Raw genomic sequence first — 24,680 nt, 5'->3', positions numbered from 1 at the left:
TCGTGTGGGTCTGACAGGTTCCTGCTCAGGCTGTCTGCCAGAATATTTTGTTTCCCTGGCAGGAACTGAGCTTGTAGATTCACTTTGCAAGCTAGAGCTGTGTTCCATAGAGTCATGGCTAGTCTGCAAAGGGGGTAGGAGTGTGAACCCCCTTGCTTGTTTATGTACCACATAACTGTGGTGTTGTCTGTCCGTATCAGTAGTTGTCCAGGCAGTAGAAGATCCCTAAAAGCCAAGAGGGCATTCTGTACAGCTAACATCTCTTTTAAATTGATATGTAGGTGCTTCCGATCCTCTGACCAAAAACCTTGCAGGCCTTTCCCCTGCAAGTGGGCTCCCCATGCGTAATCCGAGGCGTCCGTGGTTAACACTTGGTTGGCTGGAGGCAGACTGAAGGCGTTCCCTTTGTTGTGAAGACATGCCATGGTCCACCAATGGAATTCCTTTTGTAGGCAAGGCAAGACAGCAATCTGTCTCTCTAGACTGTGGCAATGCTGGGACAATACACTTTTTAGGTACCATTGTATTTTTCTCATATGTAGTCTTGCATATGGTATGAGAAGGATGCAGGAGGCCATGTAACCAAAGCCTGCAAGAATTTCCTTGCAGTTAGCGGAGACATTAACGCCAAGGTTTTGAAAGTTGAAGCCAGCTGTAGTTGTTTTTCGGATGTCAGGAATGCCATCTGGGTTGTTGTGTTTAGAAGAGCACCCAGAAAAGGTACCTGTTGTGTGGGTGTCAAATTTGACTTTATGTTCACAGTGAATCCCAGGTACTTGAAGTAGATTTTGAACAAATTCCAGGTGCTGGAGTAAGACATCCTTGCTGTCTGCTTGAATAAGGCAGTCGTATAGATAAGGGTAAATTTGAATTCCCTTGAGTCTACAATAAGCTACTACTGGTGCCAGGCACTTGGTGAAGACCCTGGGTGCAGTAGACAAGCCAAAGGGCAGCGCAGAGAATTGGTAATGTTTCGAGCCGGCCTTGAACCGGAGGTATTTTCTGCACTCCTGTCTGATAGGGATGTGTAGGTAAGCCTCCTTTAAATCCAATGTCACCATCCATGCATTTTTGCTCAACATTGGCAGGAGCTGCTGCAGAGTAAGCATCTTGAACTTTGGTATCTCCAGGAAAGTATTTAAGACTGACAGATCCAGGATGGGTCTCCATGAATTTTGTTTTCTGGGAACTAGGAAGAGCCTTGAGTAAAAGCCTTGCCCAGTCTCTGATTGTGGAACCAGTTTGATGGCCCTCATAGCCATGAGGGATCCCACCTGGTTTAATGCCTCTGCCCATTGGTATTTTGGTAGGTCTGGCCATCCGTTTGGTCTTGGCAAGGTATGAAAGTGGAATTTGTAACCTCTTGAAACTACATCTAGAACCCACTTGTTTTGGGTTATGCAAGTCCAATTTTGTTGAAAAAGAGAGTTTTCTTCCTAGAGGGGCTTCCAGGAGAGAGGTTCCTGGAGCCATGCAGGGGGAGTCATTGAGCCTGTTTTCGATAAGATTGAGGTCTGTCCTCTCCACCCCTGGGGGTGGAAGAACTCCACTGTCTAGGTCTGTGCTTGGGGCCTCCCTCTAGAGCGCCTATATATACCCCTCTGAGGCCTGTCCGAGCTGGGAAATGACCAATTTTTAGTTGGCCAATTTCTGCTAAATCTTGGGGGCTGAACTTGTAAGAAATCCTTAACCGTTTGCATGGATTTTGCCTTATCCTCCATTTTCTTTATCACCTCTTCAGCCTTAGACCCAAACAAAACATTATGTTGAACAGGAGCATCCAGTAATTTTGCTTTAACTTGATCAGGCAAGTTTTGTTCCTTTAACCAAGCATGCCTTCTAATGACTGTGCCAGTGGCACCCGCCCTGCATGAAGCCTCCAAGGCATCAAAACCACAGTGTAAGCCATACTTCCCCACTTGCTCAGTAGCATGTATCAAATCGTGTAATTCCTTATCTGCACATGCAGAAATGGTGTCTAGCTTTTGTTTCATAAGACAGCAGAAATTGCTGATATTTTAGCATATGAAATTGACAATTTAAAGCCCTAATGGATAAAGCAGCAGAAGTGTACACTTTTTTGCCCCATCTTTCCAAAGCTCTAGAATCCTTATCTGACGGAATAGGGTTTTTAGCAGAGGTGGCCTTAACACCCTTAGGACCCTGAGAAATGGTTTCTGGATCAGCAGCAGGATTTTTGTAAAGGAACTGGTGGGAGTCAGGGAACCTGTAATATCTGTCAGGCTTAGCCGGGGCTGGAGGAAAGGAGTCAGGAGTTAAATTAGCCTCAGAAAAGACATCATCCACAATATCCAAAATAGGAGGAATAGCCAGGGGTCTGTGTTGGGGAAGGAGGAGGAAATCCCTAAGCCTTCTCTTAGATTCAGAGTACTCCTGTCCTTCCCATTGAAAATGTTCCCTCATGTCATGTAAAGTTTCCCCAAAAGAAAAATCCTCAGGGAGAGAAGCTGAGGGAATGGATTCCTCAGCATCAGAATCCTCATAAGGAGGGAAAGTATACTCCTGTTCAGAGGAAGACACTGAAGAAATAGATGCCTGATCAGAGGATTCATAATCCAATTCTTGCCTTGGCCTTTTGTCTGGAGGGGGATGTGAACCCCTAATCATGGTTAGTAAGTCCTCCGCCATTTTAAGCATCTGTTTCTGAGATTTGGGTCCCGGATCAGAAGAGGCATGGGCTTGAGTCTGATTTAGGAGTCTTCGCCTTTGTCTTTGCCTTTATCGGAAGCTGTGTAGGCCTGAAAACCCCCTTGGAAGCTGATACCTGCACAGCGGCTCCAGACCCATCCGAGGGAGCATTGTCTGAAGGTCCTGCAGCTGGAGTACTCACAGGCCTAGTTGGCTCCTCGTGGGAGTCTGTTTCGGCAATCTGTTCTGAAATGGCAGACAGCAGGGGCTGCGAAAGCACCTCACTGACGACGGCCGAACCTGTAGCTGGCTCTGCTTGTAAACAGTCATCTGAATTGGACCTCGGAGGCCTGTCCTTATCCTTGTGTTGTTTGTGAACTCCGGTAGTCGGAAACGACATATTGTAATTAAATTGCCTGCCAAAGAAGTGAAAAGCAAAATCATACCTCCGCTTAATAGTACGTTGGTTAAATCTAGCACAAAACAGACAACTAGCTACGTCGTGGTCAGGGCCTAAACAAGGAATACAGTAAGAGTGGAAATCCTTATGAGGTATTTGCTTCCCACAAGAAATACAATTATTAACTTTTTCTGACATCGGACTGGAGCAAGAAAAGTTTCCCCAACAGGGTACTTAGCTTTGAGTAGAAGTCGGTCAGTCTTTGGAATGAAGCACGAAAAAATATCAGGAGTCAACCGACCAGCACTCGCGAACTGCTTCCACCACACAGCAAGAAAGACTGGAGAACATGGCGTCGGCTGGCAGCTTTGTACTCCTGGTGCTCTTGACGTCAGGGAGCATGACTGAACAGCTGACGCCGGACCCAGACTTTGGGATTCTGACCGACCGAGGGCTGCCTGTCGGCAGGAAGAACCCTACAGTGATGACTGCAACAGTGAAACACGATGAACATCCACCATACAAGATTATATTCATCAAGCAGCAGAAAGTATTTTAAGAACTAAGCCAACACAGGAATACAGAAAGTAGATTCTGCCAATAGAGATGACTGCTGTTAGGGGTGCAGAAAATAGGCAAGAGGGGGCTAGAATTTACTGGAGAGAAATGGCAAAAGAACCAAGGTATCAGGAGCAAATTAGGGAAAGATAATAAAATGGGAAGAGGCCAAGAATTATCTGGACTGCAAGCTGGAGACTGATATCAATCCTTGACAAGAAAGGCAGAATACAGTCAAACAGAACGGAACAGGGTGAATCCTACGTGAAAGACCAGCATTGGTAGAGTTTTTAATAGAATGTACAGTAGAAGCTGTTGAGGATAAATCAGAGGAAGTTAAAAAGGACTGGTAAGACGGACTGACTAAGCAATATAAAAGGGAAAAAAAACCCGGGAGGGGTACATGTCCAGCTCCCAAATATGCAACAAAGTCTAAAGGATCTGGGATCTTTGCTTGGAAGTGTTTGCATTGGTATCTATAGTCCAAGCAGATCCAAAGAATTTTTCTTCAGGTAAATAGCATATGTTGGGAAGTGTGATGCGAAAGGAGGTGGTAACTGAAACCATGTTTTTCTTGCAAGTGTAATGAGCTAACAGTTTAAAAATTCCCTGCAGACTGTCAGAAATACTGGCTGAGCAAATTTTTGAAACTAAAAGGAAAGAATTTTTTTGAGCTGTGACAAAGAATCACAACTGCCTAGATATGGTAAGGCATTGCAGAGTTTAATTCTGGTGGTTGCCAAAAACGCAATTACAAGAAAATGCAAATCAAAGTCCTAACCAACTTTATTTGTGAATATAGCAAGATAAACTAATTGTGAAGGGAATCTTTAGTAAAGTGCAGGAGCGAATGACAAAGAAAGAAATTGGAACTGTGGAAACATGTTTTGCAAGAGGAACGAGGTTTGCGGTATGGCAGGAACTGAATGAGCCATGTAATGTTTGTCTGACAGACTATAGATTAAAAGCGACTTATAATGATTGCAACTAAAAATGTTATTATAGTTTGTTTTCAGTTACATAAATGTATGATTGCCTATGCCTCGACTGATAATTCAATACAGATGTTTCCTGTTTAACAAGAAAAATAAAAGACATGTTCTGGGATGATCCATTAAAGGATAAATCGGCACATGTACATGTTTTTATGCACCACGAGGTGCATAAAAACATGTAGTACATGGGCAGATCCTTGGCCTCTTCCCTCACACATTTTAATGTGGATGTCTTCAGAGGTTAACAGCTGTTGCAAAAGCTAAGCTGGAAAAACAGTTATGTAAGACTCTGAACAGTATAGAACAGATGAGCCTTTAAAGATCACAAGAAAAAGGCCAGTCTTAATGGGTAATGCTGCCTGAGGAATGGAATCAAGAATTGGTAGATTGGTAGAAGTTTCATGACAGAATTTGATTCTAAACACTTTGATGACATCTGGGTATTAGAACAAGCTCCCTGTAGTAAAGTTCTGTCTTCTGGAAGCTCGGGACTATTTCATCCAAAACCCAGATTTTCCTCAAACTAATTCAATAAAGGCTTCTTTCCACCTGATTAAAGGCACATTTTGAAAATACAAACAATGGACTACCAATTAAAACTGGAGAAAAAAAAACGGGGCATTAAAAAAAGATGTACATTTTCAGAAGGTGGCACAAAACCAGACAACCAAGTCAGATGAAGATATTCAATTAGTACACCATTTTCCTAGAGTGCAATGGTATTGAGAAGCAGCTACAGTAAATCCGGGGGTATGGCAAGTGCAAAGGCCCAAACAAAAATCCAAAACATCAAACAAATAGGGTCAGCACTAGTAAGGGAGGAAAATAAGAAGTTATGTACCTACCATAACGTTCCATGTTAGTTGTCTTCTTCTCGCCTTCTTTCTTGCTGGATGGGTTCGGAGCCAAACCTCGGCTCCGACTCGGCCAATACTAAAGCTCGAGAGCTAATTCCACCGGCTCGAGGCTCCCCTATATCCCACAATGCTAGGCGGTAACTACTCAGATCTCGTTTGATAGCTAAACCAAGCAGTTCTGGTCTCCATAGTATGGAGAAAAATGAACCCACCTCTATATAAACCTGAATGTAAGCTACACAAACATAAAAGGGGAAAAAGAGGTGGTAGAACAAGTGGGAAGGAAGCTCCAAAAAAAAAAGATCCCAAAATTTCCTATCTGTCTGTCCAGGCTAGGGGGAAGGAGGGTGGGACGCAAGAAAGAAGGCGAGAAGACCACCACTAACATGGAACGTTATGGTAGGTACATAACTTCTTAATGTTAAGTTGTCAATCTCGCCTTCATTCTTGCTGGATGGGACCGCGTCCCTAGCACCTTATTCCGGGCGGCCTATCGGAACAGACTCTTGAGAACAGTGGAACCAAAGCTGGTACGGTTTCTGGAGGCCATATCCAATTTGTAATGTAAAATGAAGGTATGAGAAGCCCAAGTGGCTGCTGCACAAATGGAATCTATAGGCAGCCTGTCCTGAAAAGCTACAGATGTAGCTAATGCCCTAGTTGAATGAGCTCTAGGTCTTGAAGGCAGTTTTTGATGTCTGATTTCATAGATGAAGGTAATTATAGAGGTAAGCCATCTTGAGAGGGACACCTTAGTAACTGGAAGGCCCAATTTCCCTTCCGCACAAGACAGGAAAAGTTGATCAGATTTCCTGAACTGTTTAGTTCTGTCTAAATAATAGCTAAGTTGGCAGTGAACATCTAGAAAATGTAACTTTTGTTCCGACCTGTTTGAATAGTCAGGGAAAAATACTGGGAGATTAATCGTTTGGTTCAGATTTGTCTGAGGAAACTTTAGGCAGGAAGGACGGATTAGTCCGTAGGGACACCCTATCTTTGTGGAAAACTAAATAAGGACGACTGCACAGAGCATGAAGTTCGGATAACCTTCTAGCTGAAGTTATGGCTACTAGAAAAAGTGTTTTCCATGAGAGCAGCTTAAGAGGGCATGAAGCCGCTGGTTCGAAGCGGGGGAGGATCAAGGATGCCAGAACCAAATTCAAGTCCCATTGAGGTGGGGGATCTTTGATTGGGGGCTTGAGCAGAAAAATACCTCTTAAAACGGCTTTGCAGAGCTTATGGGACATGATACTGGAGTCTGAGATTCCTACATGAAAATTAGATATGGCAGCTAGTTGCACTCTAATGGTAGATGAAGAACCTAAATGGAAGAGCTCTGCCAGGAAGTCTAGGATAGACTGGATAGGTGCAGTGAAGGGGTCTATATTCTTTGATGCTGCCCAGAAGGAAAAACGTTTCCATTTACTATTATAAATCTTCCTGCTAGAAGATTTGTGAGAGGCTATCAGGATGTTCCAGACCGAATGAGAGATTGAGGGAAGCCTGGCTAGGGTAGGAATTGGAGAAACCACGCTGTGAGGTTGAGAGACTGAATGGAGTGGTGCAGCTGGCCCGACTGGTGGGTCAACAGATCTGGCACCGGGTCCAGATGCCAAGGCTGCTCCAATAGGTAATGATGGAGGAACGGAAACCACATCTGTCGAGGCCAGTAAGGGGCAATGAGGATCATTGTAACTCTCAAGGCGATAGCTTTCTGAATTAACTGAGATATCAGTGGAAAAGGGGGAAAAGCATACATAAGTCCCCGGGGCCAATCGTGGACTAGAGCGTCTCTGGTGGGATGGCCTGGTAACGGGAAGAGCGCGAAGAAGTCTTGACACTTGCTGTTTTGGGGAGTAGCAAAAAGATCACAGCAAGGTTGGCCCCATCTTAGGAATACCTCTTCTAAAATTGATTTCTTTAGAGACCACTCGTGGGGCATCAGAATGGCCCTGCTCAACTTGTTCGCAATCACGTTGGACTTCCCGGGAATGTGCGTTGCTATCAGAAAACGCTGAGAAAAAATCGCCCACTGCCAAAGTCTGAGTGCCTCTCGACATAAGGGGTAGGATCTGGTTCCGCCCTGTTTGTTGATGTACCACACTACGGACATGTTGTCCGTCTGAATTGCAATAGTCCCCGTGGGAAAAGAGTGCTGAAAGGCTTGCAACGCTAAAAGCACTGCTCTCATCTCTAAGACATTTATGTGCAAGTGCCACTCGAAAGGTTGCCATGTGCCCTGGACTGTCCTGCCCTGATAATGCCCCCCCACCCGATCAGGGAGGCGTCCGTTGTCACCGTGGCGACTGGGGGGGGGGGACGAAAGGTCTGCCTTGGAGAACTTGAGGTGATGTGATCCACCAAGACAGGTGATTCTTGCATGATTGAGTTATTAATATGTGAGACATCAGGAGCTGTTGGAAGGACCATCGAGTAAAAAGCATCCATTGTAGGATCCTCATGTGGAAAAGTACAGTTTTGTACCTACCATAAATGTAGATGTCCGAACTGGATAGCATCTGCAGTCATAACAAATGGGGTTGTCCTGTCGTCAGGCAGCCCTTCGGTCGGCCGGATTCCAAAGTCTGGGTCCGGCTTCGGCTGATGTCACACTTCACCCGACGTCATCTCTGCTGGTCTTCGGATATAAAGGCATCAGCCGACGCCATTTTCCTCAGTGTTTCTTGCCCCAGATGCCAGTTGCCCTCTTGGAAGGCTAAATTTTGGATAAATGCCAATGTTTCCAAAAAGATAGAAGGCAAACACAAAAAATAAGCATGTATGTACATATATACAAAAAAATACACCATAAGAGACTCCCCAGCTAGCTATTAGGAGGGTAAATACCCTAGGAGTACCACAGAGGGGAAGGAGGGAGGGAAATCCTGACTGCAGATGCTATCCAGTTCGGACATCTACATTTATGGTAGGTACAAAACTGTACTATGTCCTTCATGGATGCATCTGCAGTCATAACAAATGGGTAGAATACCATAGCCAACTAGGGGAGGAGGAAGACAAAAAATTATGGCGTGGTTAGGATCCCTTGCAGTACAGCAGTGGCAAACCCTGCTCGGGATCTAGAATACAGAGGTAAATTATAATGCTTGGCAAATGTATGCACGGAGGTCCAAGTAGCCGCCTCAATAATGTCCTTGGTTGCCACTCCTCGTAAGAAAGCTGTGGTAGTGGCTGTAGCCCTTGTAGAATGAGGCCTTATGTTCTGTGGAATTGGTTTTCCATGGTAGGAGTAACAGAATCGTATGCAATTTCCTATCCATTTGGAGATTGTCTGTTTGGAAATTGCTTTTCCTTCCCTTCCTGTTGCATAGGCTACAAAAAGCTGGTCAGTTTTTCTGTTACTTTTGGTTCTGTCCAGGTAGTAGCGTAGCTGTCTATGTACATCCAAGGTATGCAGCATTCTTTCCCTCTGTTTTGTGGATTGGGGAAGAAGGTAGGTAGGTGGATTGCCTGGTTTAAAGACACTCTGGATACCACCTTAGGCATAAATGTAGGATTAGTTCTCATGGACACCCTATCTTGATGGAAGATTAGGAAGGGTTGTACTGCCATTAAGGCCTGAAGTTCAGAAACCCTCCTTGCTGAGGTAATTGCCAGTAGGAAAGCAGTTTTCCATGACAGGTGCTGTAGATCTGCTGTTGCTGCTGGTTCAAACGGAGGGAGTGTCAACTTTTCTAGCACAAAGTTCAAGTCCCATGCTGGTAATGGTGGTTTCCTAGGAGGTTTTACATTCTTGATCCCTCTGAGGAACTGCCTGAGTAGAGGATGTGAAAAGACAGGTGGATCAAAGCTGTATTCTGCTGAAATAGCTGAAGCTCTGCCAAATACTCCAGAATGTTAGCAATATCTATATTCGACACATCTTTTCCTCTTTCAGCACTCCAAATGACAAACCTTTTCCATTTTCCTGCATAGTTCCTTCTTGTTGAAGGTCTGCGGGCTTCAAGGATAATGTCTTTAACCCTTTGGGAAAGATCTGGATTAGTTGCTGCTATGTGATGTTCCAGGCAGTCAGTTGCAAAGTTTTTAGGTTTGGATGCATGATGCTGTAGTTGTTCTGAGTTAACATCAAAGGCATCAGGGGTATTGACCACATTTTCTCCCGAGACATGCTCCTCAGCAATGGGTACCAGTGCTGTCTTGGCCAGTTCGGAGCTATCAGGATTATCCTTGGACGTTCCTCCTTGATTTTTAGTAATACCCTGTGTATCAAGGGAAGAGGTGGAAATGCATATGCTGTCAGACCTTTCCAGCTGAAGGAGAGCGAATCCACCTTCCATGCAAGTGGGTGGAATGTCCTTGTGCAGAATTTTTTTGAGCTGGTGATTGAGAGGGGAAGCGAATAGATCTATTTGTGGCATTCCCCATTTCTTTGTGATGGTCTTGAAGATGTCCGGGTGTAGCATCCATTCGTGAGCATCCGAGGTGGTTCTGCTTAACATGTCTGCTAGAGTGTTCTCCTTTCCCGGTACAAATATTGCCTGTAACTGGATGTTGTAGCTGAGTGCCAGATTCCAAAGGTCCAAAGTCATTCTGCATAGGGGGTATGAATGAGTGCCTCCCTGTTTGTTGATATACCACGACTGTGGTGTTGTCTGTCCTTATCATCAAATGGCCTTCTTTGAGGAATGGTCTGAATTTTTGAATTGCCAGTTTTACTGCCAGCATTCTCTGGATCTGACCAACCGGCACTTGCGAACAGCTTCTGCTTCGGGCGCCACGCGGCAAGAAAGACTGAGGAAAATGGCGTCGGCTGATGCCTTTATACCCGAAGACCAGCAGAGATGACGTCGGGTGAAGTGCGACATCAGCCGAAGCCGGACCCAGACTTTGGAATCCGGCTGACCGAAGGGCTGCCTGACAGGACAACCCCATTTGTTATGACTGCAGATGCATCCATGAAGGACATCGAGCTAAGGGGAGAAGGGTGATGGTATCTGCCATGAGTCCTAATACCTTCAAGACTACCCTGGCTTTGATCTTGTTGCACTGTAGTAGAAGGTAAACTTGTTTGCGGATATCTAACACTCTTTGCTCTGCAAGTCTGGCGGAAAGATTGAGTGCGTCTAAGATGGTGCCTATAAAGGTAATAGATTGACAAGGCGACAAGGCAGATTTTTTCGAAATTTATTGAAATGCCTAGAGCTTGGCAAGTTTGGATGGTGAAGTCTCTGGCTAGAAGCAGTTGATGTCTGGTGGTGGCAGTAAGGAGCCAGTCGTCTAAATATGGAAACACCTGGAATCCTTGACGTCTCGAGTGAGCCGCGACCACTGCCATGCATTTGGTAAACACTCGGGGGGACTGTAGTGAGACCAAAGGGCAGGGCTCTGAACTGGTAGTGATTGGCTCCCAGCCTGAAGCGGAGAAACCTCCTGGAGCATCTGTGCATTTTGATGTGGTAGTACGTATCCTGAAGGTCTATCGAGCACATCCAATTGTCCTGACCCAAGAAGGGTAGAATGGACTGTAGCGTGACCATCCGGAATTTTGTTTTTTTGATAAAATTGTTTAACTTGCTGAGATCCAGTATAGGTCTCCAGTCCCTTTTTTTTGGTACCAAAAAGAATTTGGAGTAGATTCCAGATCCTTGCTGGTCTGCTGGGACTGACTGGATAGCTCTTTTTGATAGCAACTTTGATATTTCTAGTGCTGCTTGTTCCCTTAGACTGGGTGGAACGTCTGGAAGGGATCCTTTGGGTTGGGAAGGGGTGTGAATAAAGGGAATTTTGTAACCCTCGGATATGATTGACTGTACCCATTTGTCTTGGGTGAGGGAAAGCCAGGCTTTTGGGTACAGTGATAATCTTCCCCCGACTGCCTCCGAAGGTGGACAGCTGCCCTGGACAGCCGGGCAGCTCCTCAGGGATGCTGAAAGGGTTTATCAGCGAAAGTTTCTCTGCTACCCTGGTTTTGCGGACCTCCTCTGCCCCTAGGGCGGCATCTATTGTTATTCCCCCCTCTGCCTCTAGAGGGGAATCGACCTTGTGCGTCAGATGAGACTCCCTGAGGCTTGCGGTACCACATTTTTCCTCCCCTCTGACCTTTTGGATAAGGTCTAGAAGGGGTAGAAAAACAGACTCCCACGGCAGAGAGAGTCTTACCTTCCACCTCACACCTAGTCACTGTATCCATCACCTGAGGACCAAACAATGTTGAGCCATCAAAGGGGGAATTGGTGAAGGACACCTTGAAAGGGTCCGCAAAACTGCAAAGCCGCATCCAGGTGTGGCGTCATAAAAATACGCCTGTGCCTGCGGCCCTACTCGCCCCATCGGCAGTGTATGAGATAAGCCGCATGGAGGAGTTAACAATCGAATTCAGGGTTGCCAACTGGGAGTTAATTTTGTCTTGGAACCCCTCAACTGTTGGATCCTGTATAGTCTCACCCATATCCTTGAGCAAATCTCTCTGGAGACGGGTGAAGTGACACAAATAGTTCAGCGACCGCATTGAGAAGGTCGCTGAGGAAAACATCCGCTTACCGTACCTGTCCATGGTCCTAAACTCCTTATTAGGAGGATGGACAGGTACCGAAGGATCAGCTAACTCCTTAGTGGCTGCAGCCACCACCATGGCATCAACAGACACCTTTTGATAGAAAGTCCTTGTCCTTAGGGGCAGTAATAAATTTTGATGGCCTCCTTGGGGTAGGTTCCACTGAATCAGGGGCCGTCCAAGCCTTCCTTGCCACCACTTCCATAAGAGGGTCAAAGGGAGGGGACACCCAGGAGGTGGAAGGGCGAGAGCCAAACGCCTCAAGGTAAACTGACTCGTCCTCTGAAGGGTTAAGGGCGGGCCCGTTCCCCCTCTGTTTCAGGATTTCAAGGATGTCAGCAAAGGAGACATCCTCAGAGGGGGATCGAGGGGAACCTTCAGATTCCTCCAAGTCAGTGTCAGAGGTGATAGACTCAGGGGAGTCAATGTGCTTCCTCTTGCACTGTCTCTTCCAAGGGGGTTCTCCTACCGGATCAGGAGAGGCCTCAGAAGAGGAGGAAATTCCCAATGGGGAAACCTGAGGAGCTGGCTCTCTGCAGTCTGATACAAGGGGATGGATAGAAATCACCGCAGGCACTGAAGAGGGAGGAGCTGACGGAGCCGACTGTGGGGTAGACACTGGGTCTAGCACGCTCCGCATGACCTCGACGGCGCCCCTATCATGCAAGGCCGGAAGTCCCCGCTCCGAGGAGACAAGGACCCCCCCGGCACCGACAGATGGCTCCGAGGCCAATGTCGGAGCCGAACTCACCAGCGCCTACGCTCCGAGAGGGAGAAAGGGGTCGGACAAGGGTCCGATGCCACTCGCCCCCTTGGAGCCGAGGGAAGCCCGGCACCGAGATCCCTCCAATGAGGAAATCGGAGCAGACGATGGAGCCAAAAGGGAAGGTATTGGCTCCGCAGCACCGACAGTCACTGCTCTGATGAGCCCCGGCTCCGAACTCAATGGAGTTGGAGGAGGAATAAAATCAGGGATGGAAATAGCCGCTGACCGTTGAGTAGGCCTATGCAGCATTTGGGCCAGTGCCTCGGACTTCAGAAGTCTACTCACCACCCTTTGTAAATCATGGTCGGATAGCCTGGAGGACCGAGAGGAGTGAGACCTATGGCTCCATTCTGATAGAAGAGGAGATCCCAGTGCCGAATGTATGGAGCCGATGGAAGGGGACCTAGACCTCTTCTTAGCAGGTGGCTCCGATAAGCCTATCGGAGCCGACCGAGTCTTGTCAACCTCGGCTCCAGCCGGAGCCGAGGCGATAGTATGAGACTTGGAAACATCGGCTCCAGCCGGAGCCGATGTCGAAGCCGATCTAATGCTTCCAGGGGACGGCTCAGAAACTGGAGCCGATGGTCTGGAAGTCTTAGAAGGCTTCCCTGACACAGACTGAGTCGGGGGGCCTTCAGGCTTTAACAAGCCACGCAAAACCAATTTATTTTTGCGTTCCTGCAGGACTCTAGGGCTGAATGCATGACATACAGCACATGAGTCCTGCAGGTGCAAAGGTCCCAGGCAATATACACAAGAAGTGTGACTGTCTGTCAGACATTTTCTGACAGCACGAATCACACTTCTTGAAGCCTGAGACCTTGGAGTCTTTAGACATCGCAACTTAGTGTGAAAAACACAAGCACAACACACAAACACACCCTTAAGCAAAATATAAAAATTCAGTCACACTGAAGGACTAGGGGAAAGGAGAGGGAGAGGCCAAAGGCCTAAAAGTTAAGGAGGGAATAAAAAGGGGTTTTAGACACTAGAGGGTAACCCGATTTAAACTACTGAAAAACTACAAATAAAATTATGGTAAAAGGAAAAAATTTAGGGGTTGAAAAAGAAGTTTCTAATTAGAAAACTTACTAACCTGCCAGAGCCGGTAGAAGAAGCACCTCACCAGCTAAGCAGCAAACAAGATCTGAGTAGTTACCCCCTAGCATTGTGGGATATAGGGGAGCCTCGAGCCGGTGGAATTAGCTCTCGAGCTTTAGTATTGGCCGAGTCGGAGCAGAGGTTCGGCTCCGAACCCATCCAGCAAGAATGAAGGCGAGATTGACAACTTAACATAGTGGCTTAAAGTCAAACCACAGTCAACAGACCGGTTTCGGCACAAAGCCTTTTTCAATGCATCACACAGACTGCAGTATCAAGACTCGCATATACACAGTCATTTAAGAACCACAATTATCAATAAGCCAATTAACTTATATTAATTTAAACCGGGTGGAAATAACCCACCCAGTCTAACAATCCAGGCTTTTTCTTTTGTATTCAAAATATTATGCCACCCCGCCTTACAGTTCCCTATTGCCACATACCTTATCGATGACTGTAAATTGAAATTTGGCAGTTGGATGTTTAATGGTATGTTTATAAAGTACATTTGTAGAACACTTATTCCTAATGTTGCTCAGATGTTCAGATATACGTAACCTAGTAGCTCTGGAAGTCTGACCTATGTAAAATGCTGAACATGTGCATGTTGCTAAATACACTACCCAGTCCGTGATGCAATTGGCAAATATTTTATTAAACATAAGATTTATTTTTACTGGTAAACTCTTTGTATATATCTGCAGAATGAACGACTGCAAGGAAAACATCCCACTAGTTTTACACCTTCCAATGTACACCGAGTAGTGTTTGCAATACATCATACAAATAACACTATTTGCCAAACATGTGAAAGCTGTTCCAATAAAAATGTTTTATGTTCAGATAAATGTCCCAAATGATCTTAATAGGTGTCAAAACACAAGTTTAAAGCAGACACCATTTGGAAAATATCTTTAAAACATTCCCAGCAGTTCAGTACAGCTGCATCTACATATGACAAACCATAGATCTCAATCTAATACTTGTATAGGCCTTGCAAGCAACATAAAATAAAGTTTTAATGTCCTACTACTCCCTTTGATTGAGATGATCCAATAGTTATATCATCAAAAACAATGGCATTGATGATTCTGGAGCTCTTTAGGAAATCTATGGCCAAGGAAAGTCAATAATAATAAAGCAAAACCACCAAATGTGAAAATATATCAATTTCCATCTAAAAGTCAGAGCACAAAACTGCAGCATTCATATATTGTTCATAACATTCCTAATCCGAACTTTAGGAGCTTGTCGCAACAAAAATCCTCTTGTAGTAAGTGCACTGCTGATGCAAAAACCACTCGGGGAAACTAGATTTTGTGAACGTGGGTACACTCAGTCACAACATCTTCAAACATGTAGTGAGGTTAAGAAATTGCAAAGAAGTGAATTGGTAAAATATCACAGCAAAAAAGGGACCTTTGACAAAACTATCAGATTTATAACTAGATATGGACGAAACACCTATTTTATGAATTTGGTGCAACATTGGGATATTTTATTAGCCGATGAACACTAAATGACCTTTTGAATGCTAGATGTCGTTTCTCCTTTACGAGAGGTAAAACCTTGGGTGGCTATTTCAACCATTACAAACATAAAATGCTACTTACAAACACTACTCTGGGTACATTGGAAGGTGTAAAACTAGTGGGATGTTTTCCTTGCAGTCATTGTTCATTCTGCAGATATATATATATATATATATATATATATATATATATATATATACACACATATACCAAACAAGAGTTTACCAGTAATAATAAATCTCTTATGTTTAATATTAAAATATTTGCCAATTGCATCACGGACTGGGTAGTGTATTTAGCAACATGCACATGTTCAGCATTTTACATAGGTCAGACTTCCAGAGCTACTAGGTTACGTATATCTGAACATCTGAGCAACATTAGGAATAAGGGTTCTACAAATGTACTTTATAAACATACCATTAAACATCCAACTGCCAAATTTCAATTTACAGTCATCATCGATGAGGTATGTGGCAATAGGAACTGTAAGGTGGGGTGGCATAATATTTTGAATAGAAAAGAAAAAGCCTGGACTGTTAGACTGGGTGGGTTATTTCCACCTGGTTTAAATGAACATTTATACATTAAATTAAGTGGCTGATTGATAACTGTGGTTCTTAAATGACTACAGATGTGAGTTTTGATACTGCAGTAGTCTGTGTGATGCATTGAAAAAGGCTTTGTCTCAAAACCAGGCTGTTGACTGGTTTGACTAAATTTTTCCTCTCCTACTAGTGCTGGCTTTATTAATTTGATGTAATGGTATTGAACATTAAATTATTGAGAAGAGTTCATAACCTGTTTTTACCGTTTATCCCCTTGGACCCCATTTAGACTGGACTGGCCCCCAGTGCTTCACATCCACAAGGGATCAACCAGCATTATCCTACCTCACCTAGACCTGCTTTGGACATGGCGCTTAAGGGTGTCGTGGGGACTCTGCTGTCTGCTTCAGGCCAATTTTTATTTTACATGCCCTACCCACTTCTCCCTTTCTCTGTCACCCCCCCCCCAAACTCTCATTGGTTGCGTCCGAGGCAACTCCTCTCTTGGGACCACACCTCCCCTTAGGGAATGTCAACAGTACGCACCTTCACTCAGAACTGGCACACCCATCCCTCCCTGCTGCTTCCTCTATGCTACTGGAATGACTACACAACCTACCTTATTAACTTGAAATGCAACTCCCCTTCCCCAGTCCAAGAACATGAACCCATGACTCCACCTTTCCCATCTTTGCTGCTGTATTACCACTACAAAAAACTGTCACCTACTGTCAGGACAGAGGACCTATATGGCAAACCCTCACAGGAAGTTGGCACAATCATAACTAGGGGGCATATAATTACTGTAACTTCATCAACTAATATATAACCGCACTTAGCTTAAAAAACTGAAACCATCCAAGTCAGATGCATGCAAATAAGAGCACATTAGCCAAGCCTTTCGGCCTCCACCTAGGTGAAATGATACTTATTCCAACCAAAGTCAAACATCAGAAATGCTACAAACTCTGGTCATTGAAACCAGTCAGGGAAAAATGCCAATGGGCTTTCTGGTGAGAATCTGCAAAAAAACAAAAAAGTGTGCTCAAACATAGGAGTAACTATATGGAAAAAACATACCACTGCAGTCTAGGCCAAATATCAAATCAAGGATTAAAGGACAAGCTTCACCTCTACAGAAGGAATCACCTAACACCTTTCATACCACTAGGATTTCATGCTGACAATGCAGTTCTGAGTGAGTGAGGGTGTAAAAGCACCTGCAAATCAACACTCATATCATCTGGAGTCTACTTTTTTCTACAGGTTTGCTCTGTAGCAGAGCTTTTCATTTAAGTCTTACGTTGCTTGTTTTGTATGCTGTGAATGCATTTAGGGACTATTCCGGAATACATACAGAATTAAGGAGAGGCTAAAAGTGTGCAAATTAAGAGTTACTGAACCATGGAAGGGAAACTCTGAAGTTTCAGAAGTTTAAAAATGTAGATAATTATACACAGAGAAAAAGGGGGAAGCTATAACCATGACCTGGATGTACAGCTTTGTTTCAGGAAAATTCAATTGAGTGAAGCTGAACAAAAAGGACAGGGAAAGAAAGCAGCAGGAAAACAGGAGAGTTTACTTTAGATGTCACCCAGAACAGTCGCTGTGGCAGTGGTACAGCAGAAGTCACTTGAGTTCATAGCCACCTGAGGCCAGACATTGGGGGGGGGGGGGGGCATAATCTAATATCTCTGCTAGACAGAGCAAACCTTTTTCAACTGATCTCTGGACATTCTGCTTTAAAAAGTCCCCAAGTCAATAACAGTTCTTATATATAAAGTTATCCTTTAAATTAACTTACAATCTAATTGCATTTGAATTTCACATAAAGTACTTGTGTTCACTATTTCTTTTTTTTTTTTGGGGGGGGGGTTCTTCATTACTTTATGGCACAAATAACTTACTCTGCTGTTCTCGGCCTGTCCCTTTGTCCTTGGCAGAAACATGAACAATTCCATTGGCATCTATATCAAACGATACTTCAATCTGAGGAACTCCACGGGGAGCAGGTGGAATACCAACCTAAAATGTAAAGCATAAGCCATGAATTTGATATGCAGCAACAGTCCTGAAAAAATCTTCCTAAACACACATGGTGTGAACAACCTATTAAGCAGATTATACATAAAAGAATTCAGTTTTCTAACTATTGCACATCAACCTCGACTATGTCAACTCGTTTACTCAAAGTGCTTATTGTACACAGCTCAGATGGTGTAGAGGTACATTGCTGCGATCATAGTGCACAGGGTCCTGGGTTTAAGACTTGGTAGTGACTACTTCTGGGGTAGGAGGTTGGCTTAATGGTTAAGGTGTTTACCTTAGAGACACAAGGTGCAGGGTTTGATTCTCACTTGGGGTAACTAGCTAGACAAAAAAAATGTCTCAAGGGCAGTTAAGTCTAGTATGAACCTATGAAACTCTGTTCCACCTCACCTACAACACTGCATGAACTGCCTGTCACGTTCAGCCCTGTGGCACTTGAAAGGCAGACCACATACAGTACTTCTATTACAATGAAGACCAGTAGTGGCACTGAACTATCAGGATTCAGTGCCTCAACCAAGCAGTTTACATGCGCGAAAACAAGTTCTTATTTAAACAAATTCTCATACTTAAATTTAACTATGACTTAAAGCACTATGCAACTGCTGTCCAGCCTTCAGGCACATATGATGCTGGTAGCATATTAAGAGGGATGACGGGTATAAATGACAAAAATCACCAACACTCAAGCTACGTAAAAACACCAATGACATTAAACCCCACTTTCAGCAAGACCATAAAATATTTCTGGAAGTCATCCTCTGAACTTTTATCACAGTGGTGTAAATGCTGATCAGACTAATACACAAGCTAAAAAACCAAGCAAAAAATGCAGCACGTTAAGTATCCAAATCTCTTCACTCAAAAGCACTCAAGGTAACTCTTCACTGAAACAGAGGTGAGGGGCTATGCCAGTACTGATTATATGCATTTTGTGGGCAGCTAAGCCATGCTATAATGTGCTAGTTTTCAAAGAGGAACCCATAAGAAATGCTCACAAGAACAAAAAAGTAAAATAAATCAGCCCTTAGCCATAAGGAAACTCAAAGACACCATGTGAAGTAGCAAAGTTTTTGTAAATGGCACAAATGAATATGCTAAAGACATGGCACAATTAAATGATAAAGACAGTCACTGAAGTACAGCCATACAGCATCTGAATTTTTTTTTTTTTAAATAAGAATTTCTATTTTTGTTATCCACAAAAAGTGCAGTTGTGTACACTTAACATAAATGTACATGTTAGAGTGTATTCACTGTTGCAGTCATCACATTTGGGTTATCTGCCTGCAGGTAGCCCTCAGCCAGCTGAATACCAGAGTCTTCAGATTTCTACGTCGGACGCTGTCGCTTCTTCCTTGATGTCATGGGTAGAAAACATGCAGCCGACGGCATTACATCAGTTTTTCTTGCCCCTGATGCCAGGTGCCCCCACAATAGGAAGTAATTAAATGGTACGGAAAAACCCCCTCCAAAAAACAAATACAAGAAAAAATAGGTACACCAACCAGAAGGAGACGTAGAACCAAGAGAAGTCAGGGGACTGGAGGGAGGGTAACCAGGACTGCAACAGTGAATACACTAACATCTACATTTATGGTAAGTGTACACAAGGTGCAGTTGTGCACCTACCATAAATGTAGATGCTAGAGTGTATTCACTGTTGCAGTCATTACAATTGGGTTATCCTGCTGGCAGGCTACCCGAAGTCGACCTGAATTCCAAAGTCTAGGTCCGGCGTCGGTTGCTGTCGCCTCCTCCCTGACGTCAGCGCGCTAGGGGTATAAAAGATGCAGCCGATGCCATTTTCTTCAGTTTTTCTTGCCCCAGATATCAGGTGCCCCTAAAATGGTAGGCAAAATTATGCTAATGAGCATACATGCACAAAAAACAACTTATCCTTCATCTACAAGCAAATACACCACATAAGTTGTATAGAATAGATAAGCAGAGATAAGTCCCAGCAAAGGAAAAGGGGGGATGGTGGGAGGGTAACCTGGACTGCAACAGTGAATACACTAACATCTACATTTATGGTAGGTACACAACTGTACTATGTTCATCGTGTTTCACTGTTGCAGTCATTACAATTGGGTTGCATCCCAAAGCTAAGGTTGGGAGGCTGGTGCTAACTAGGATTAGGAGAGGCCATCAGGCCCTGAAGAACTGCAGTGGCAAATCCTGCCCTGGATTTAGAGTAGAGAGGTAAATGATAGTGCTTTGTAAAAGTATGCACTGAACTCAAAGTTGCAGCCTCTAAGATGTCTTTGGTTGGTACTCCTCTGAGGAAGGCTGCTGAAGTGGCTGCTGCTCTGGTTGAATGTGGCCTAATGCCCTTAGGCACTGATTTGCCATGCTATGAATAGCAGAAATGAATGCAGTGACCTATCAACTTTGAAACTGTCTGCTTTGAGATAGGTTTTTCTTGTGATCCTCGCAGCATATGCCACTGGAAGTTGTTCAGTCTTTCTGAAAGCTTTGGTTCTGTCCAAGTAGAAGCGTAGCTGCCTGTGAATGTCCAAAGAATGCAGAACTCTCTCACCCTTACTCTGTGGTTTTGGATAAAAGGTAGGCAAATGAATTTTTTGGTTAAGGGCCACACTGGACACTACCTTAGGCATAAAAGTGGGGTTTGTCCGCAGAGAAACCCTGTCAGGATGGAAAATGATAAAAAGGTTCCACAGCCATGAGTGCCTGTAACTCAGACTCATCTAGCAGAGGTTATTGCTAGGAGCAGAGCTGTTTTTCAGGATAGAAATTTGATATCAGCTGCAGAGGCTGGTTCAAATGGAGGCAGTGTGAGTTTTTCTAAGCCATAGTTGAGGTCCCATGCAGGTACTGGTGCTCTCCTTGGGGGGGTCTTATGTTTTTGGCCCCTCTGAGGTACTGTCTTAGTAATGGATGAGAAAAAAATGGGTGGTTCTGTATTGTAATGAGCTGAAATGGCAGAGGCATGAATTTTAATTGATGAAAAAGAAAGGCCTTTATCAAGCGTCTCAGTTAAGTATTGCAAAATCTGAGGAATGTTTGGAACAATCGTGTCAAAACCTTGTGCCTGGTTCCAAGCACAGAATCTCTTCCACTTTTCTGTATAAGATTTTCTGGTGCTAGGCCTCTCGGCCTCCAAAATAACATCCATCACTGCTTTAGAGAGAGGTGTGCCTTGACTGGCTACATTATCCGCCATGCTGCCAGGTTTAAGGTCCTGAGTTGGCTGTGCAGTATTTGACTGCCTTGTTGGGTCAATAAGTGAGGAATTTGAGGTAATGTCCAAGCTGGGCAATGAGACAAACTCTTTAGGATTGGGTACCAGTGCTGGCGGGGCCAGTCTGGGGCAATCAGTATCATTTTTGGTTTCTCTTGTCTGACCTTGAGGAGTACCTTGGGGGGGAGAGGCAGAGGAGGAAAGGCATATACTGTTAATGCTTTCCAACTGAGAGATAGAGCATCCACTTTCCATGCTTGCTTGTGATAAGTCCTTGTGCAGAATTTCTGTAGCTGGTAGTTGTGAGGGGAGGCAAATAGGTCTATGTCCGGGCATCCCCAGTTCCTTGTTATCATGGTGAAGACTTGTGGATCCAATTTACACTCGTGGGGATACATTAGGTTTCTGCTTAGTTCGTCTGACAGAGTATTTGTCCTTCCTGGCAGGAATTGTGCTTGCAGATGTACTTGGTAAGTCAATGCTGTGTCCCACAAGTTCATGGCTAGTCTGCAGACAGAGTAGGAATGTGTGCCTCCCTGCTTGTTTATGTACCACATAACTGTAGTATTGTCCGTCCTTATCAGTAGTTGTCCTGGATGAAGTAGATCCTTGAAGGCTGTCAGGGCGTTCTGAACAGCTAGCATCTCTTATTGATTGATATGTAGATGCATTTGACTTGCGGACCATGTGCCCTGAATACATCTTCTTGCCATATGGGCCCCCCAGGCATAATCTGATGCATCTGTTGTCAATGTCTGCCTGGCTGTGAGCAAGGTGAATGGCTGTCCCATGTTGTGGTGACAGGCTTTTGCCCACCATCGAAACTCCTGTTGCAGGCAGGGAATGAGGGTAATTATGGTTTCCAGGCTGTGGCAGTGTTGAGTCCAAACACTTTTTAGATACTATTGAAGTTTCCTCATATGCAAGTCTTGCATATGGAATTAGCAGAATGCCAAGAAGCCCAACGCCTGCAGAAGCAGAATTTTTCTTGCAGATAAATGGGTTTTTGTTGCCAACATTTTGAAATAGTCAGTTGTCTGTGTTTGTCTGGCGTGAGATAAGCCATCTGGGCAGTTGTATTTAAGCTTGCACCCAGGAATATTATCTCGAGAGGGTACGAGTTTTGATTTATTTTCGTTTACTGTGTACCCTAGACTGGTTAGTAATCTTTTTACAAACGCCAGATGCTGGAGTAGAATGTCCTTGTTCTCTGCTTTAATAAGGCAGTCGTCCAAGTAAGGATATATTTGCACTCCTCTGTCTGCAAAATGCAATCATTGGTGCCAGGCATTTTGTGAAGACTCTGGGCGCAGTAGATAAGCCAAAGGGCAGTGCAGAGAATTGGTAATGCATTGAGCCAGCTATAAACCTGAGGTATCTTCTGCATGATTGTCTGATTGGGACATGCAGGTATGCCTTTCTCAGGTCTAAAGTCACAAGCCAAGCCCTCTTGCCCAGCATGGGCAGAAGCTGCTGCAGAGTTAACATTTTGAATTTTGGAATATCCAGGAATGTGTTTAGGATAGACGGGTCCAGTATTGGTCTCCAGGTTATGTCCTTTCTGGGCACCAAGAATAGTCTTGAGTAGAATCCTAGTCCCTGCTCTTACTGTGGTACTAACTGAATAGCTCTCATGTTCATGAAGGATGAAACTTGTTTTTGTGCCTCTGCCCATTGATTGCGTGGCAGGTCTGGCATACCGTTTTGCCTTGGCAGGGTGTGAAAGTGGAACCTGTAGCCTTGTGATACAATATTTAGGACCTATTTGTCCTGGGTGATCATGTGCCAATTGTGAAAAAAGTGCCAGTTTTCCCCCCAAAGGGGCTGCCAGAAGATAAGTGCTTGGTGCTGGCAAGGGAAAGTCATTGAGACCGTTTCCTGTATGGCTGTGATTTTTCCTCTCTGCTTTTGGAGGTAGAAGCACCCCACTGTTTAGGCCTGTATGAGCCTTGGGGCTGTGATCTGCGTCTTGGGTGTCTGTATCTGCCTCTGTGGCCTGCCTGACACTGGAAAGGACCAATTCTTTGTAGGCCAGTTCCTGCTAAATCTGGGAGGCTGTACCTGCAAGAAGTCCTTGACTGTTTGCATAGATTTAACTTTGTCCTCGATTTTCAACACCTCTTCTGCTTTAACACCAAAGTATCATGCTGTAATGGAGCATCTAATAGTTTTGCTTTAACATGATCAGGCAGATTCTGTTTTCAACCAAGCATGCCTCCTAATGACAGAACCTGCAACAGCGGCCCTGCAGGAGGCCTCTAGAGAATCAAAACCACATTGCAAAGTATGCTTTCCCACTTGTTTAGCTGCATGCAATAAATCCTGCATTTCTTTGTTTTCTACACATTCTGAATTGGTCAACATTTTCTGTTTAAGCAGTGACATAAGATATTGCTGATATTTAAGCATATGAAATTGGCAATTTAAAGCTCTTGCAGCCAAGGTAGCAGAAGTATAAATCTTTTTCCCCCATCTGTCCAGGGCCCTTGAATCCCTATCAGAGGGGATAGGGTTTTTTGCAGTGGAAGCCTTGACCTCTTTGGAACCCTGAGAGATAGTTTCTGGGTCAGCCAGCAGGGTTTTTATAAAGAAATTTATGTGAATCAGGAACCCTGTAGTATCTGTCTGGCTTAACCGGAGCTGGTGGCAAAGAGTCAGGAGACAGGCCAGACTCTGCAAATACATCTACAATGTCTAAAACAGGAGGGATAGCAAGGGGCCTGTGCTGAATAAAAGGAAGTCTGAGCCTTTTCTTGAATTCTGAGTAATCTTGGTTCTCCCAGTGGAAATGCTCCCTCATAGTCTGCAGGGTCTCCCCAAAAGAATAATCCTCAGGAGGATAGGCTGAAGGGATAGATTCTTCAGCATCAGAATCCTCAGGGAGGAATAGAATATTCCTGTTCAGAGGAGGAATCAGAGGAAATGGAAACCTGGTCTGAGGATTCGTATTCTACCTCTTGCCTAGGCCTCTTATCAGGAGGGGGATTGGAACCCCTGATTCAAAGTAATTAGGTCTTCGGCCATTTTAAGCATCGGTTTTTTAGGCATGGTGGCCTGTCCAGGAGAATGCTGTACTTGTTTCTTTGTCTTTAGAGCTGCTTTAGTCTTTGCCTTTGAAGCTGAAGTAGGTTTCACATAACTGTGTAGGCCTGAAAACACCCTCAAAAGCCGATGCCTGCTCAGGACCCATCTGAGGGAATAGTTTCCGAGTGTCCAATACCTTGAGTTTCCAGCAGCCTAGTTGGCTCCACGTGGGAGTCGAAAGCGGCCTGTGGCTCTGAGGTAGCGGGCGTCAGCGGCTGCGAAAGCGCCTCACTGAGAACCGGTGACAGGCCTAGCGGAAGCCTAGTCGGTTTTGGATCTCGGATGCCTGTCCTTTTCTTTACGCTTTTTATAGACTCTGGTAGTCGGCTGTTCCGACGGCATGATATAATTGAATCTTCTGCCAAAGTAATGGAATGCAAAATCGTACAGACGCTTAATAGTGCGTTGGTTAAATA

At 44.6% G+C, this 24,680-nt stretch overlaps 1 protein-coding gene across 1 annotated transcript in view; it reads right to left on the bottom strand.

Annotated features, from left to right (window-relative positions):
• The window catches only part of HSPA9 (heat shock protein family A (Hsp70) member 9), a 1,477,986-nt gene that overhangs the window by 423,880 nt on the left and 1,029,426 nt on the right, over nt 1-24,680 (bottom strand). Inside the window, exon 13 of the mRNA XM_044068990.1 lies at nt 17,834-17,951. Within this exon, the coding sequence (XP_043924925.1) occupies nt 17,834-17,951 (118 nt within the window). The remainder of the gene's footprint in view (nt 1-17,833; nt 17,952-24,680) is intronic.

Source organism: Protopterus annectens, chromosome 4.part0, assembly GCF_019279795.1.
Source record: "Protopterus annectens isolate FY-2018-M chromosome 4.part0, PAN1.0, whole genome shotgun sequence".
NCBI lineage: Eukaryota > Metazoa > Chordata > Ceratodontiformes > Protopteridae > Protopterus > Protopterus annectens.
The sequence above is the reverse complement of the archived record's forward strand: the minus strand, read 5'-3'. Positions and strand labels throughout refer to the sequence as shown.